At 44.8% G+C, this 17,354-nt stretch overlaps 1 protein-coding gene and 1 long non-coding RNA gene across 3 annotated transcripts in view; one reads left to right on the top strand and one right to left on the bottom strand.

Moving 5' to 3' along the window:
- Window positions 1–17,354, bottom strand: part of LOC119169567 (cell adhesion molecule Dscam1-like) — a 219,747-nt gene that overhangs the window by 18,390 nt on the left and 184,003 nt on the right. For both annotated transcript variants that reach the window (XM_075875971.1, XM_075875973.1), the window contains exons 16-19: window positions 14,659–14,790; window positions 4,023–4,190; window positions 3,067–3,137; window positions 2,172–2,412 (exon numbers count right to left, since the gene is read on the bottom strand). In XM_075875971.1, the coding sequence (XP_075732086.1) occupies window positions 2,172–2,412; window positions 3,067–3,137; window positions 4,023–4,190; window positions 14,659–14,790 (612 nt within the window). The remainder of the gene's footprint in view (window positions 1–2,171; window positions 2,413–3,066; window positions 3,138–4,022; window positions 4,191–14,658; window positions 14,791–17,354) is intronic.
- LOC142774843 (uncharacterized) overlaps window positions 1–17,354 on the top strand; it is a 374,795-nt gene that overhangs the window by 213,953 nt on the left and 143,488 nt on the right. The window lies entirely within an intron of this gene.

The following is a 17,354-nucleotide window of genomic DNA, read 5'->3' as shown; positions in this document are numbered from 1 at the left end:
AAAGTTTTGGATGTAAACCAGGCTTTCTGGCCAGGTAAGACTGCTCCCCAAAGGGTGCTTCTAACATGGCTGCATGCTATTATCTAAGCCCATTTAGGACTGCTGTTTCCTTCTCTATATTTTCTGCCAAAGAGACCGCGAAAAAATCAAGAGTATATATCCTGGATTTTGTGTTCCGCTAACCCTAACTTCAGCTCAATACGGTCGAACTAACATGACCCTTCACTGGTATCCCCAGGAGTTTGCATGCGGATTATGTGACCATGAAGTTTAATAAAAATTTCCTGCAATACGGTCGGTAGATATTTATTTATTCATTCATTTATTTGTACATACCCCAGTCCCATCAGAGGGCTACAAGTGTGAAATAAAATAACGCTGAACGTAACAACAAAACAACATTAACAAAACCTGTGACATCAAAGTTTGTGATGCACATTGGCTTGAAATGTAAACCACTATTCGAAACCATTGCCAAGAGTGAGCGAACGAAGCCAAATACGGAATACCATAATGTATACTGCGGGAAAACAACTGTACATAAATATATCTCCAAGGGTAAAAAAAACAAGACGCTCAAGAATATGTATGTAAAATTAACACGTGCTTGACGGTTTGGTCAAGATTACGCATGTTGTGCACGAAAGGGGTTAAGACGCATTAGGTATGTAATGCAAAATAGTATTCATTCTACATAACGACGCACAGAAAGTGGTGTTAGGGTACGTTCAGGTAACTATGCAAGTCTGAGAAACAGTGGTCAGGTTTGCGAAAATTGAAACGTAGGGCTTTATTTAAACCTGCTTTCCGACTGATTTTTATAAAAGGTGAACAGACCATTGAGGCAAAGCCACCGTTTGAGTCTCTAGATTTACTGTTTGTCTTGAAATTTAGTGTGTACTTTAAGATTTACTGGGCATTACATGCCGCCTGCTGTCGTATAAGTTCTTCATGGTATGTGTCAATGTATTTGTAGCTATGGCAATTTTCGGGAAGATTTCAACAATTTTTTTGACTGGCTCATTTTGTGATTTGTTCATTAGTCAGTATTTATTTGATGATTTCAAATTCACCACCATGCTCTATTACTCCACTTTCTTCTTTCCATATACTGATTGTCTAATAGTTATGGCAGGAGCTGAGCCTGCTGTGAATCGAAGAACCACAGCTTTGGCTGTTCCCCATTTCTCTTCATATTTCATATATATTTCTGAACAAGAAAACTTTCGTCATACGTTGTTATCACCAACATAAGTATGATCAGCTTGAATATGAATGACTGAGTCAATTAGCGCACCTTTCTTTGCATTCGTGCATGATAATATAACCTGGGTCTTGCATTACCAACCTAACATTTTTGACCACTGTTCATTAACGGAGACGTCAACATCTCTTAGCAACCGCAAAAAATTCGCTCCATATCTGCATTTCACACTGCAAATGTCGTCGAAAGACGATAGTCTTGCGTCTGGAGAGAGGGAACAAAACGTTTATTTGATGTTTTGCGCAAGAACATCGGTGAATAGTAATCTGTAGGCGCTGTGTTAGAGTGTCTCGACTGTGCAGTGGAGGCGAACGAGCGCATCAAGTCACGTCACACGTGATACATGAGCGCTATCTGGCAATCATCTTGGTAAACGAAGCGCGTGCCCTGCGCGCCCATCTCGGGGGTAATAAGATGTATAACACAAGGCGACGGATAGGTGCCACAACCATGTCGTCTTAGCGAAACGTTGGAAACACTTGCTTTTTCGTGCAAGCGTTGCCTGTTCAGCACAACGTGATAAGCACTATGGTCTTTTTAATTACTTATGTATGTTTTTTCTAGTAAGAGACACACATACAAAATATATTGACATGTTATTACGGTGCCTCAGATATGCGCAATAGCTGCTTTTTATTGACAGTCACAAAAGTACGAACGCTGAATCTTGAGCAATTTCAGTGGGCGCTGCGGATAGGGTCAGCCGTTAAGAGTATCGTTTGGTCACTTTGGTGCCGTTTAGGGTACCGTTAAAGGCGGACAAACAGGCAAATGTACAGACAGACAGAGAGACAGACTGACCAGAAGTTTTGCGTCTAGGTCCCCTAGAAAGACTATCGTTTTTAAAAACGATGCTGGTGTTATGGGTAGCGAGACGTACATAAAATGCGCCACAGGTTAAACTCACCGATGTCGAGGGTTTGAGCGAAGACCTCCTCTGAAGCGGGCCCAGCCCCTTTGGCGTTGAACGCCTGCACGACGACACTGTAGCGGGTGCTACGCCTCAGGTCCATCAGTTCACACTGCTGCACCGGTGACGTAGACGAACTCTCCAGCGTTTTGTATGAGAACGACTCCTTCGCGTCGCGAATACGGTAGCCCACGTAGTAACCCTGGACCAAGCCGTTGGATTCCTCGTGCGATGGCGGCTGTTGATTTCAAAGTGGCAATGAAGAAAATTGTACAAGAGTTTTGTTGTCAATAAATTGGGATTTACGGCATACTGCTGGTTTACTGCTTTCCTTTTCGGCGTTCCGTTTTTTTCTGCACCTATTAGGTTGTACTTCCTACATGCTACACTATTGTAGAATAAGAGTGCGTAATCGTTACTCAACAACTAATAAATATGATTCCTTTGACGTGGTACAGCTCTAATGCACGGAAAAGTATTCCCGTTTTAGTATAGTGACTGATTTATGCAAAATTTCTCGCGAAAACTTCGTCATGTGGCTACATGACACAGTTCTGGCTGCCACAGGTATACTATGTGCTGTCATATAAGTGTTCAAGTCAAAATTACGCTATTATGACACATGCTGTAGACACGGAAAACAAACATACGAGCATCACTTGGCCCTAAAAAGCAGCGCTTGGAAGCGTGAGTTCCATACGTGAACTCCCCTTCTGCAACGCTACAGTGCTTTGACGGTACAGTGAATACACCAAACTCTACTCGACAAATCGTTTGATCACAAAGGTATCTATTGTTTTTTTGTGTTAGTATAGTTAAAACTATTTCAATTTATAAAAAAAATTACAATTACTCTGACTGTCCAACACTGGCATTCGTACCCTCTGCTTACCTTCCAGGAAACGTGCAGGCTTCGCGAACCAGTTGGAGTCACCTTTATATCACGTGGTGCGCCGGTTGGAGCTGCGTTAAACCATCATATGCTGAATAACCCGCTTTTAACTTTAAGCTTCGCATCAAATAAAAGTGCACATGATTCTCTTCAAGCAGCAAGAGTGCCTGCGTTTTTAAGAACAAGTCTTTTAGGTGCTCAATCTAAGTGCTAATCATCCTATTTACATCATTTATTCATGAGACAAAAAATCTTGTTCACACATAACTTAATTAAAAAGAAAATGAAGCTATTGGCATTAGCACCTTCTACTAACATACTTCTCGAGCCCAGAAATGAATTTTTATGGCAAGAGGAACTTTTTCTAAAGATGTATCACAGGCCCCTTAGAAAACTATCAAGCCTTCCTTTTGAAGCACTGGCGAATCGGGAGATATCCTTGATGTACTGATTGGCTTTATGGGGAAAAAAAGGGCGTAATAATTGCCGTATTTTTAATGTTTACAAGGTACTGCTGTACCTTAGATCCTTTAGCTTGTCAATATTTTATTTCAGTGACAAGAATAACCTAGCATTGATGTTACTCAGTGCATTATTTTCTCACTGGACCATATACCCCATCCAAAAATTGTTGCGAAAATGTTATAAGTTTGTAATTTCTCGTCGTGACCACTATGCGCAATCACGAAAAAATACAACGGTATTTGACTTCACCTATGGCAGGTAACTCACACATTTTTGTACGATACATAAGATTGTAGCCTGGTGGTCGTACAAAAAAGAGAGAGGTTGCCTAAAAGCAGCCTTCCATGTCACTGGAAGCAACATTTTCGATGCCAATATTATAGACACCAGCTCTTAATCCCGCTTCTTGCACCTTCGCCCCTCCCTCACGAATAAAACACGCCATGGTTGCTGAGGACGACGCGTATAATGATGTTGAAGAAGCGGGATACCTTCTTCTTGTGTTGTGAGCAGAAGCGTGTCGCTGGGGTCACTGACGCCGATGGCGTTCTCTGCCCTAAGCCGGAACTCGTAGCTTGTTTTCGGTCGTAAGCCATTTGCCACGTGCGTCAATTCGGTCGATTCAATTGCTGTTATTTGCGATTCGTGCTCCCAGGATCCTGCGAGAACACAGCGCCAAACACCGGCTCTTTACGAGTAATTGCTACATTGCAATAATAGAAGCCAAAAGACATTGACGTGGTACACTGCATTGATTGTGGTTACCGAATTGCAAAATCTTCTAGTAGGATAGAGAGGGGGGTAAGGGGGGGGGGTGTATTGAAAGCCAACTAGATGTCAGTCACACTTGCCAGGCTAAACAGGTGAAGGACTCTCAGGGCTAACTGGCATACAAGGTTCAGTTTGACTTAATTAGTCATGCGTATTACGTATAGTCGCTTGGAAGGTAAATTCCATAAACCAAACTAGCGTCTTAGCTAGCAGCATGATGAAAAGTTGGCTGAGTTTGTACGAATTTATACTTCAAAAGGCATGAAAAGACAACCACAAAACAAGGAAAAAGACAGGACAACGAGTTAATACGAACGGAAATTTTCCTAGAGGACCCTCACCAAGAAGACCAGAAAACTGCCACCTAAAGGGGTACTTTATTGGTTGCTGTTTCCCGACTTTAAAAATATAAATAACAGTATCACGCGTTCAACAATATTATTATCAAATCATTATTCTATAGCTGTGAATGTTTAGTGGCTTGTTAAACTAAAATGCAGTACACGCTCTCGAGCCAGAGCACACATTTGGCGCTTCTGGAATGGCATACCCAGTGTCCGCTTGACCCGCTGTGCAGCCCCAACAACAATGTGGCTCCTGACATGCCTTTTTCTTTTTAACAAGCTATGAGGGTTAAGTTGCGCAGAAAGCATGTCTGTTGTACAGGCGAGAGTGTCATAGGTGAAAAGTACCTGCAATGGCATACCCAGTGTCCGCTTGACCCGGTGCGCCGCCCCGGCAACAATGGGGCTCCTGACATGTATTTTTCTTCTTACAAGCTATGATGGTCAAGTTGCACAGAAAGCGTGTCTGTTGTACAGGCGAGAGTGTCATAGTTGATAAGTATGTTGCTAACGTTACTATGAGTTGACGGGTTAATAGATATACTCATGTATGTCTTTTTCTTTTTAACAAGCTATGAAGGTTAAGTTGCACAGAAAGCGTGTCTGTTGTACAAGCGAGAGTGTCATGGTGATAAGTATGTTGCTACAGTTACTATGAGTTGAGGTGTTAATAGATATACTCATGTATGTGCACCCCTGGCCACCAGTAGGGAAGTGAGTGTCTCTTGTTAAAAGGAAATAAATTTTTTCTGTATCTTTTTGTAACAATTCTTGTGTATCTGTGTATGTTGTGTTACGTGTACATATGTAAACACGTCTTTTTGTCACAACTTTTGGTGTGTTTGTGGATGTTGTGTTCTATCGCGATGTTCTGTTGAATTGTAATTGATGTTCCCTGTCCGGGAGAATAAATTTCTCTATACACGGAGTAACTAGTACTCTGAAATCTTTACCGACAAACACATCAAGTGTGAGGCCCACGGGACGGTTTTATGCATTCCCATACTTGAGCACCTTGTACTCTAAATCGTTAGCACAATTTAGGGGCAAAGCTTCTCAAGCCATGGGTTGCGCGTACGCAATGTAACTAGTTGGAGTAGTCGTCGTAGTAGTAGGTAGCCACCTCTCCTCAGTTCATCAAACGTCCGCTAGAAGATGGTACTTCTATATCATGAATATATGATAAAAACATGCCAGGTGACGGCACTCGGAGCGTTCACTAGATCGACGCACCGACGAACAAGCAGACGGACGGATGGATGGATGCGCGAATGGATGACTGGATAGACAGATGCACGGACAGACGCGCGGATAAATTGACGCAGTGACGGACGAATGAACAGATGGATGCATGGACGAACGAACAGATTCATGAATGGATGAACGCACATACAGACGCACGGAAGCACGGATGCTCTCACGAACGCACGGACGGAAGAATGAACGGACGGACGAACGTAAGTGCAGCTGGACTGACGGGACTTCGTCCCACTCATCGTCATTCACTCCTTGGATATGCTGCTATTTTTTAGGGGCGAAGCCCCTATGCTATGTGTCGTGCGTCCGCGATGTATGTAGCAGCAGCAGCAGCAGCAGCAGCAGTAGTAGCAGTAGTAGTAGTAGTAGTAGTAGTAGTAGTAGTAGTAGTAGTAGTAGTAGTAGGTAGCCACCTCCACAGGCGGACCAGAGGAGCGGCACGCACGCACTTTTTAACTTGAGGAAGAAACCCGCGCACGTTAATCATATGTAAAAATATAGTTGTTTCAGATGAAATACCCTACCGAGACGAGATACAATAAATTTCGCCTTGAATTCGATGCTCACTAAAAATCTAGTAACAGAAGGACGCACTTTGATAACTATCTGACTAGAAAAGGTTGTCATGTTAGATTCGCTGGGTGTAACCTTCCTTGTTTTAGCAAGGTTTAGCGAGGGTTGGGCTGTAGTGCCATGAACTAGCGGCGGTGAAAGCTGAGAACTATACCCGAAGAACAGGCCGTGGGAGAGTGCGTGCATGCCGCTTCTCTAGCCCAGCCGTACCACTTCTCGTTTAGCCTTGAAATTTACGCTGGATGGCGGTACTTTTACATGATGAAAAGATGCGAAATGGCGGTACTTGGAGTGTACACTAAATAAACGGACGGATGAATGGACGTGCGGACGGATGCACGAACGAACAGACGAACGCAGGGACGGACAGACGCCGGAATGGGCGAACACTTGGACGGACGCAGGAACGCACTTACGGGTCCAGGAATGCACGAACTCATGGACGGTCGCATGGACGAACGCATGAAAGAACGCATGGACAGACGAACAGACAGACGTATGGACGGATGGATAGACAGACGCACGGACGGATGAATGGACCTACGAATAAACGCAGGGACGAATGCACAAACGGACGGTGGCCAAAATGGACGCATGGAAAGACGCATGGAAGGATGGACGGACACGCGGGCGAGTGGATGCACGGTCAGACAGACGAACGGACGGACGGATGGACGCACGGGCGGTCGCACAGACGCACGCAAGGACGAACGGAAGCAAGAACGAACGAACGGACGGAAGTGTGGCCGGACTAACAGATACTTCGCCCCACTTATCATCATGGACTCTGTGGATGTGCTCTGATTTTTTTTCTCAACACTAAGTACACTAAATCGTTTAAAACTTTTTATACAGCCTTGATTCTGTTAGCAGTGTCTGGATCAGGAACATTCCCTGTATACGGCGTTTAGCAGCCGGTAACTCGCCGTGCTGTAGGCCAGTCACTGTGGGTATGATACATTGACACGTCTTTGTGCACATAACTCGTTCACGTCGTATTTTTTTCCACAGGGCCTCATCGAGTGTGAGGCCCATGGGGCGACTTTTTGCTCTCCCATAGTAGAGTACTAAGCACTCAAAAATGTTAACCACTTTTTCTAAACATCTGGGATGGCTTACCGCTCTTCTTCTATAGCTAGCAGACAACAAAGTACTCTAAATCCTAAATATTTCTTTTCCAAACAGCATTTTGAGGTGATCATTTTCGACCTTTGAAAACCTATGGTTAGTAAAACGTGGACAATTTATTCCAAGCACACTGTGATAAAAGAGAAAGGATCCGCCATACGCCGTTTGAATTCGTGGCGGGCACTGTCGGCCAAAGCCGTGAGGCACGTCATGTGGCGTCCATTCCGAGTCTCTGTTTCTTCGAGCGGAAAACGCTATATAGATGGGTTTATTAGATGCGAAGCATCTTACAGCGGGGTTCAATCCGTTGTGCGGCGTAACCACCATAACTGCGCGTTCGCAACAGGTGGCCCCAGTACTGCCAGAACACGCTCACGTGCTACTGCGTCCCGGCCTGTGTAAGGGGCTAGGTAAGATGCTGTGGCTTCTCTCCTTACACTCTCTCAGCAAACATGCGATGGCATCTGAGAACGGGATTCTGCAGAGGCGCAATGAGTCGACGCATCATATGCATCTTTGACTGGTATCTTTGACTCAGCATCTTTCTCTTTTCTTTGATAAAGAGAAAGAGAGATGCTGAGGTAAGGAAAACCGCGCAACCTCACTGTCTCACGGCCAGTCAAAGATGGCACTAGCAAGGAGGTTTAAAAAACACGGTTGGGGTGGAAAACATTGCCCAGTAGTGAAGGTACAGTTTACTTCTAGTAAACTCGTGTAAAGTCATACCCACGCTAAAATGGCGCCTGCGACTACCATCTTACTAGGGGCATAATGAGCGCTTGGCGTCTGGCGAATAACAATGAGCGTATTTGTTGTATGCCCAACAATTTTAACGTGGAAGATTTCTTGGGGTCTGAAAGTGCTCAAAGTGCATCATTATGTTACCAGTAAGCCTTGAATTCGAGGCACATTCAATGAATATTAAGGCACTTATACTCTTCTCTATGCATCATTCTGTCGGAAACAAGTATATTTGAGGTAATAATCAACGTACACATTAGACTAACAGACCAAAGCCACTTGATGTTTTAGTGGGCAACACTGAAAAAATTACAGCATATTCACGAAGTGCATGATGGTGAGTGGGGTGAAGCGGCTGTCCTTCCCTGCGTTCGTTCGTGCGTCCATCCGTTCATTCATGCGTCCATTTGTCCGTTCATCTATGTGTTCATCCGTCCATCCATCCATCCGTGCGTCTAGCGGCGCATCTGTATGTCTGTCAGTCCATCCATCTAGTGAACACTCAAACTACCACCATCTCGCATCTCCTCATCCTATATTCAGCATAAAGCAGTACCATCATACAGTGCACATCCCAATGATTAAACAAGACGTGGTGCTAGCGCACTTTCTTTCGGCCTGCGGTTCGTGTCTACTTCCCACTTTTACCACCTATGGTTCAATGTCATATACTTGTTCACTATATTCATGGCACTGCGGCCCAACCGTCGCTAAACTTTGCTATAACCAAGGAGGTTACGCCGAGCAAGCTTAACATGGCAACCCTTCCTGGTCAGATAGTGCTCAAAGTGTGTCTTTCTGATACTAGCTTTTTTTTAAAAGCGCCGCACTTCTTAGCGAACTTCGGCGACATTGAGCGTATCTATCTATCTATCTATCTATCTATCTATCTATCTATCTATCTATCTATCTATCTATCTATCTATCTATCTATCTATCTATCTATCTATCTATCTATCTATCTATTTATCTATCTATCTATCTATCTATCTATCTATCTATCTATCTATCTATCTATCTATCTATCTATCTATCTATCTATCTATCTACCCCACTCATCATCATTCAGCCCGTGAATATGCTGTGATTTTTTTTTTCATGTCTCATGCCCTGTTGGCTATTAGGAACAGCTTACCACACTACGTGGTGCTTTAAATCGCCGAACATTTTTCAAACCCTACATTAACGTCGTAAATGTTATGAAAAGCTTAAAGGCCAGGACTCTAAATCGTCCCCATTTTTATTTTAGATGCGACGTAGCTCTTTGACTAGCCTGTGTAGCCCTGTCCCTCCGCACCAGGGCGGTGCCAAGAAGGCCACGCTTTTCCTCGCAGTGCGCACACGTGACGTCACTATATCCATATCCTGTCGCCGCTCACCGCGTGTCTTCTCTCTCGCTTCACCCTCTCCACCTCTTCACGCCAGCGTCATCTTCACCCTCTCCAATCCTCACGCCAGCGTCATCTCCTCACCCGTGCCCCCTCTCTACATCTGTCGGCGAGAAAAAGCCGTGGGTTGGTGCGCCGGCGTCTAGCCAACACCACCTAGATTTTTTAAGGCCCCTCCACGGCTCCATGACGTCACCGCACTACGACGGCTCTGGAGGTTCGGCTTGCGCGTGCGCACAGCTTTCCGACGCAGTTCCGCGTGCGCCTGAAGGCTTTCGAAGCTGAGGAAGGGCCAGTGACGTTTTTTTTTTTTTCAGTCGGCTCCAATAAACGTTTTACTCGGTCGCAGAATCGTGGTTTAATTGCACAGAGTTTAAATGAATGTTTCTTCTGGTTTCCTTGATCGTATAACGAGTAACATTCAGGCATATCATTACTGATTTTGTATCGATGCGCAGGTGTACGAAAACACGTTCGTAATAATTTTTAAGGACCACGCACGCGATTTTGACAAGTCATGTTTTATTTTAGGAAAAAGAAACAGCCAGCAAAAGGTTATCAAACTGCTACAACAATAACTCATATGAAATACGTGAAGGCTGCCACAAATTTCTCAGCACACACAAGAAAAGATGCAGAATATGAAAATACAATACGTGAAGGCTGCCACAAATTTCTCAGTACACACAAGAAAAGATGCAGAATATGAAAATACAATGAAAAATCAGTTTCTAAACTCTCGCATAAAAAAAGAACAACAGTCACAAGCCAACACCCACAAGCAGAGTAGTCACTTCTTCAATGTCTTCAATTTTCGCTCTTTATCTCTTGCGGCCTTTTCAACAACCAACTGATCATTTTTTCGTTTGCACAGGTTATTCAAAAGCGTGTTTGCTGCTGCACTTAGGACATAATGCATTACCAACTGGGGACTGTGCCCATTTTCACACACATCAAAGTCTACATTGTTGTTTATCGCATCATGAGTGAGTGCCAAGAGAGCCTCCTTTTGATTCGGTAACGCATGAAATTGCTGTGCATGCTGTTCGCTCCTCAGTTTGTCAAGAACTATTTCCGCAGTAACAACGGCATTTATTATGGCAGGCTGCGGAAACTTGAGACCACCACGTGTCATGGACTTGATCAACTCTCCGCCTTCAACTTCAATGTCGTCATCCAGCATTAAACTTTCTTTGCAAGCCATGCACAAAAGCTTCTTGAATGCAGCATGGGCGCAGTAGCCAGCAACGTATGTGATTGCTGGGAGATTTGGCACCTTCACGTCATAGTCCTCATCCGTTATTTCAATCTCAAAATCATCAAGTACAGCATTATTCACTGCCACCGAGTCTGCTGCAGCCTCCATTTCTGGGAGCTCCAGAACGTTCTGCAGACGAAGCTTCCGCTCAGACTCATACACTTGTCTGATGGAAATGTGGTACTGAGCACCGGAGAGTTGGCGGTATTTGCCGAACCTCTCTTCCAAAGAGTCCGTCTGAAACTTCCCTAAAAGCACATAATCAAAGTTCAGCTCATTCAGGCAATACTCAGCAACCTTTACTAAGGTTTCTGTCGTGAGACGGAGGGCACTGTGAGTCTCTCTTGTGAGCACACCTGCGTCAAATCTTAGGGACTGCCACAGATCTAGCCACTCCACTATATTCAGCAGAAAGTGAACCTGTGGACTTGTCACTGATGCAATCGGTGACTGCAGCTCATCCCGAAGTCGAATGCCCTTGTTGCATGTTTTTACATTAACAATGCTCCACCACTTAGTTATGAGTTCTAAAAACTCTGCTGTGCCGGCCACATGCTCGAGCTGAAGTTTAGGCCCACACGCTCGAGCTGAAGTTTAGGCCCACACGCTCGAAGAGCTGCTGCTGTAGACGGGTTGAAAATCTTTAGCGCGAGCTTAACATTTTGTCGTTCCATATTCGAAGGATTGAGAGATTTGGTCGTAAGCGCCGGTGCAGATTTGATGAGCTGACCCTGTTCTTTCAAGTGTAGTTCTCGAAGTGTACGAAATGACGCTGTAAGTATGGGTGGCTGTACGCTAGATTCTGTGGCGCTAGGAAAGAACATGCATGTTCCAGAGTTTCGCTGATTGAGCCAGTTGTTCCTCACACACTTCATTAAGTGCACAGGATCAATCAGGAAAAAAAGAGGACGGTCAGGGTCAGCAGGGTGTGGATACACACTCTGAAGTTTGCACGGTGCCCCAAAAAGTGACATTGTTTTGCGGTTGATTGAGTTATTGTCAGTTATTACAGCAATGATACGCAACCCAACATTTTCCAACTGAGTAATGATACTACGCAGAAGAGTGTGCAGCTCCTCCGCATTGATGCGCTCTACTGGCAGTATGTGCACAACATTCTTCTGACTTGAAAGTAGGCTTTGCATCATAAAAACATGCGCTGTTTTTGCTGCATTAGGGCTATTGCTAGCCGCACCAACAATCGTTCCTCCCTTATAGTCAAAATAAGGCTGCAGGTGAATTTCATCCATCATGAGAACAACAATTTTTTCGTGCTCTTTCATAGTAGTGACCAGCTTCTTTGCATACGAAAGAAAAGAAGCGCCTTGCTGCTCAGCTTCTGGGCTTACATTGTATGAATTACACACACGACGTATAGTGGATGGATGGGGCAGCCTAACATTACCGGTACTGCGCAAGAATCTACAGGCATGCGGAGAAATTGTAAATAAAATGCTCGAAAGTACCAGGAACTCTGGAGAATACCGAGATTGCTTGCTATGCCTGACGAGAAGAAGAGAAACTTGCTCTTTCAAAAAACGGATGGCATTGAGTCGTTCAACATCTGCCAGTTCACAGTTTGAGGCATCTTCAAGCAGAGAAAATGCTAACTTGAGCAAACCCTCAATTTTGTCTTCATGCTTACAGGAAAGTTCTCCATGTAAGGACTCTACAGAATCTAGCAGGCGTGTCAAACAACGAATGTCGTTCACTTTGTGAGGGATGGCACCAATGCCATCAATCGTAGTAAGCTGCACATCTTGGCAATGAACTTTCACCGTGAGATCCTCTAAGACCGTTATTGACAGCAAAACACGAGGGGCGTCTTCAAGAGCAAGATTCAGAAAATGAATGCACGCAGGTCTAGAAATAACACTCCAAAAGTTCGAAAGCTTCATTTGAGGAAGGCATTCCAGTAGAGCCTGGAAGGTGTCAAACTTGTGCTTTGTTTCCTCCTCCTCATGTGTCTCAAGTGAATTGGCGATGGCTTCTCGTAAAGAGGCTGCTTCAAGGCGCATCCTTTTCTCAGCGGGCGCCTCTCGCGACGTAGCGGCGGGCGCGGAAAGGTACGCTGGACAGTTCGGGAATACACTGGGAACGGCGTCGGAGCTGAGTCGAGCGATCTTCAGTTTTGCCTCGACGACTTTGCCGGTTTTTGAGTCCACATACTTAGAGGAAGTCAGAATGTCTGACTCTCTAAAGTGCCGCTCGCAGACCTGTAAAACCAAACCCAAATAATGTTAGCGTTATTAAGACAGTTAATTTCATGAGCGAAACAGCAAATTCATAACTTAAAACTAGCATAGTTCAATACGTCACCACAAAAACGTCGCGCAATAAATATCACGCGTTTTAGACTTACCACTGAGCGCTTTCCGGGTTCAAAGTCGGCACGCGGAATGGCTTTCAACCACCTCCTCCTTCTGTCGGCATCAGCTGGGAAAGTGAAGACTCGCACAGTCTTTTCTCCGTCGTAATTCCCGCGGCAGCCGGGAACACAACAGTGCCCAGGCATTTTCACAAATCACTCAGTAACTGTCACACAGGCACACATCACTTTCTCGGACGTTGTCCAGTAGTTCCCTTCAAGTAATCACGGCCGTCAACAAAGCTTCAGCAAATGGCAAGGAAAGAACGGAGAAACAGCACGTAATGCATATGAAACGCACGTGCCACGGTGCAAACAAAGCACTCAAATGAAAAGAAAAACACAACGATGGTGATGTTTACAGCAATAGTGATGCCCTTTCTGAAATGCTTCTTTCGAAAGATTACAAAAAAAACTACTCAATTTAACTTTTAAAAATTACACAGTTTAAAAAAAATAAAACAAAATACTTCTCACTTTTTTATATTTTTTTTATTTTCTAAAAGAGTTAAATTAAGTATTTTTCATTTTGTCTACGAAACCATGGCTCACAGTAATCAGCATGAACGGCGGCTGGCTGCCGCTCGAGCAGGAACGGCAGCCGCTGCCGTCAGATGGCGCTACCGCACCGGTTGCTCCCGCCGTCGTAGTGTGGTGACGTCACGCGTCAAAGGAGAATTCGTGGAGGGGCCTTAAAAAATCTAGGTGGTGTTGGTCTAGCCCGGTCATGGTTCCGCGGCGCTTGCAATCTGTACAGCGCGCCGGAGCTTGCCGCGCGATCACACCGACGGGCGGGACGCCGCCGGGGCATGCTTCCAGCTAGTGGGCGCGCACCTTTCCCGGCCGTCGCCAGCGTTGCGGGTTAGCGAAGCCGATCGCGTTCGCGAATGGCGACGTCACGCCTAGAACAGCGACGAGGCGCGAGCCAAGGAAGCCAAGCGCAAGCGTCTTCAACGCGTCCCTTCTCCCGTGTCTTTGCGTTTCAAACGTTTACTTCTGTAAACGCTACACCAAGTTTCGCTTCAAACAGTTCTTCCAGCACCCGCTTCGCCGCCCGTTTCCACCGGGTCAACGCCATGCGCACCGCTGCTGCTTCGCATCCCATGACGGTTTTCTTCGGGAAGATGGGGCAAAGTTTTTTTTTTATAAACACTGATGCCTTCCAATGTTTGTTTTAGTAAAAAAACGACATGGTACCATGTTTTCCAATGTGGGTGGAAGCGTCCTAAGAAGACATGGTTCCTAAAAACTATTCTCAAGCACGTACTTTTATGCTAAGCTGATTTAGTTAGGTCTCACCGTCTCTTCGCTTGTGCTCCAGCAGGTATTTGAGTACGGGGCTGTTTCCGGAGTAAGGCGGAGACCAGGAGAACGTCACCGCGCGGCTCGTTGTCTGCGTTGCCTCCAGCCCGCGTGGCTTGTCCGGGGGCTCTGAATGGATTATGAGTAGAAGAAACACCATAAGCGATTCTCGCGTTAGAAAGCAAATATGTTTACGAAACATTGCTTGCTTCTATTTATACGCTGAATCTAGCCTCTCTAAAATCATATTAACGATACTCTAGAACGAATGGTAAATGTCGACTGGACGCTGAATCGAAAACAAAGCACATACAAAACACGCACAGGAAGAAATCGCTCAAAGAAGTGGACATATATTCGTGCGCGTTTTGTATTGGGCTTGTGATGTCTGCTCATCATTAAGACGAAAGTCTTAGCTGTCTCATCAAACAAGAACAATGTCCGCTGGTTCCGGCGTCAACACGAGAGGTGCAAGAAATAAATATGTGATGGTGTCACATTATGACGCCATCAGGACTTCAAAAGTCGCTAAAATATGACTTCATCATGACATAGATGACATAAACTGAAGCCAGTTAACCAGACGGTACGTCATGATGACATCACATGGCATGGTATGTTAATTTGTCATAGTTGGTAACGGTGGTCTGGTGGCTAAGGTAGTAGGCTGCTCAACCGCAGGTCGCGTTATCAAATCGAGGCTGCGGCAGCTGCATTTTCGATGGAGGCGAAAATGCTGTAGGTTCGTTAGCTCTGATTCGGGCGCTCGTTAAAGAACCCCAGGTGGTTCAAGTTTCCGGAGCCTTCCACAATGGCGTAGCTCATAATCAAATGGTGGTTTCTGGATGTTTAACCCCACATATTATTATTATTATTGTTATTATTATTATTATTATTATTATTATTATTATTATTATTATTATTATTATTATTATTATTATTATTTGAATCTTTTCATAATTGATATTTTTACGTTAGGCTCTGGGTTTTATGATCCAAACTGTCGAGGAATACATTGAGCCGGCTATAAGGTGCTACATCTGCCTGAAAAATGGGCACATGGCTAAGACGTGCAGGGAAACCAAGAGGTGCAAAATGTGTGCGTGTGCACATGATTTCAAACAAAGCACGTCGAAGCGACAAACTACGTGTGCAAACTGTGCTAGACCACATCCGGCGCCGTTTTCAGGCTGCCGCCGAAACAATGTGGCATTGGCGGCACAAAAGGAGGGAATTGTGAAAGGGTACCATAGGATATAGAGAGGTCCATCGCCCAATGCGGATATAGTCCTAGAGTTTCCTGCGCAACAAAGAGTCGCAAAACCGATGTACCAGGACTAAAACTTGGCTTTGTTGAAGCGCTGGGCAACAAAACGCCCCTGGGCCCATAATTCTTAGCGTCAGCAAAGAAGTCCGGGCCCAAGAACATGCTGACGTACGGCTTAGCTGAGAGCCCGGTAAGCTTCACCCCACTCATCATCATTTACTCCGTGGATATGCTATCAATTCTTCAAGGCAGTGCTTCCTGCGCCGCGTGGTGCACGAGACTATACCACACAGAACTGGCTCCTGCGGCAACGAAAGCGATGTCACGTTGGCAAAATAATCTTGAGACTATTCAAATGAACAATTTATTACTTCATAATGTGCTAACCATACAAATATATTTAACAAAAAGTGTTTGTTCAGTCAGTTAACATACATTTGCTGTTTAAGGACATATCACAATCTCGTTAATTCCAGCGGGCGCCGCGAAAAGTAAACAGTTGCAAAGGTGGTATCTGAGAGATAATTAATCAGCAACATTAAGTTTCTCACTATGATGTGTGGAGTATTGTTGTTAGACGTACCGTATATTGAGACTGCAATATCAAAACGTTGTGTGGTCAACGGTGAGAGTATCCTTGCTGCTCAGTTCCTCATTTTCCTGTCGCGAAGGACAAGGTTGACGAAAAAATAAATGTTTTTTCATTGTTCGTGTGAATTCATGAACGCAAAATAATCTTCAGTGCGGCACCGAAGTCGTTTTACGAAACCCGTGACCTCCGTAGGCCAATGCTACTGTATTGCAGGCTTTCTCGGAAAGTTTGAACACGTATCAGCTGTTCTCATCCTTCGCTAGGTGAATGCTGCTGTGGTCTCACAGGCACTGTTATCCAGCAAGGCAGACAACCTGTTCGGCACTGTTTTGTAGGTAGAGGAGCTAGCGCAGTCATCACTTGCCATTAGGCATCGTTTTTCAAGTGCTGGTCACTTAGAGCACTCTGGAAAATCAGTATTCTGGAGTGACTAAGTCTGCCGAATACCTCGTGAAGGGGGGACGGTACGCTGAGCGACATAACAAGGTTTCATGTTACACATTCGCTCTAGCTACAATAGGCTAGAAGAAACAGGCACTGCTTGCTGTTTTAAAAATTATTGCAGAAAACGTCTCCACCGCTATTTGCTATGGTTATCATCTGCCAGCCGTGCACCGCACTCGGAACAGACGCAATAAAATAGCGTCAGCCAGAGCTAAATTTTAGCGCTACAGTGACGCCAGCCCAAAGTTTCACCCATTGATAGTCGAGGAATGTTGAAGTTTGATTGTAAAAAATGCCATGTCCTAATTAGTGCTTTTTTGTGATAGTACATAACCACAAGCCATTCGAGAAATTTAGGCGCTCAGTGACTCGTTTCTGAGACCACGCCTG

The sequence above is a fragment of the Rhipicephalus microplus genome, chromosome 2 (genome assembly GCF_043290135.1).
Source record: "Rhipicephalus microplus isolate Deutch F79 chromosome 2, USDA_Rmic, whole genome shotgun sequence".
NCBI classification, from domain to species: Eukaryota; Metazoa; Arthropoda; class Arachnida; order Ixodida; family Ixodidae; genus Rhipicephalus; species Rhipicephalus microplus.
Note: the sequence above shows the minus strand (reverse complement) of the source record. Positions and strands in the feature narration are given on the sequence as shown.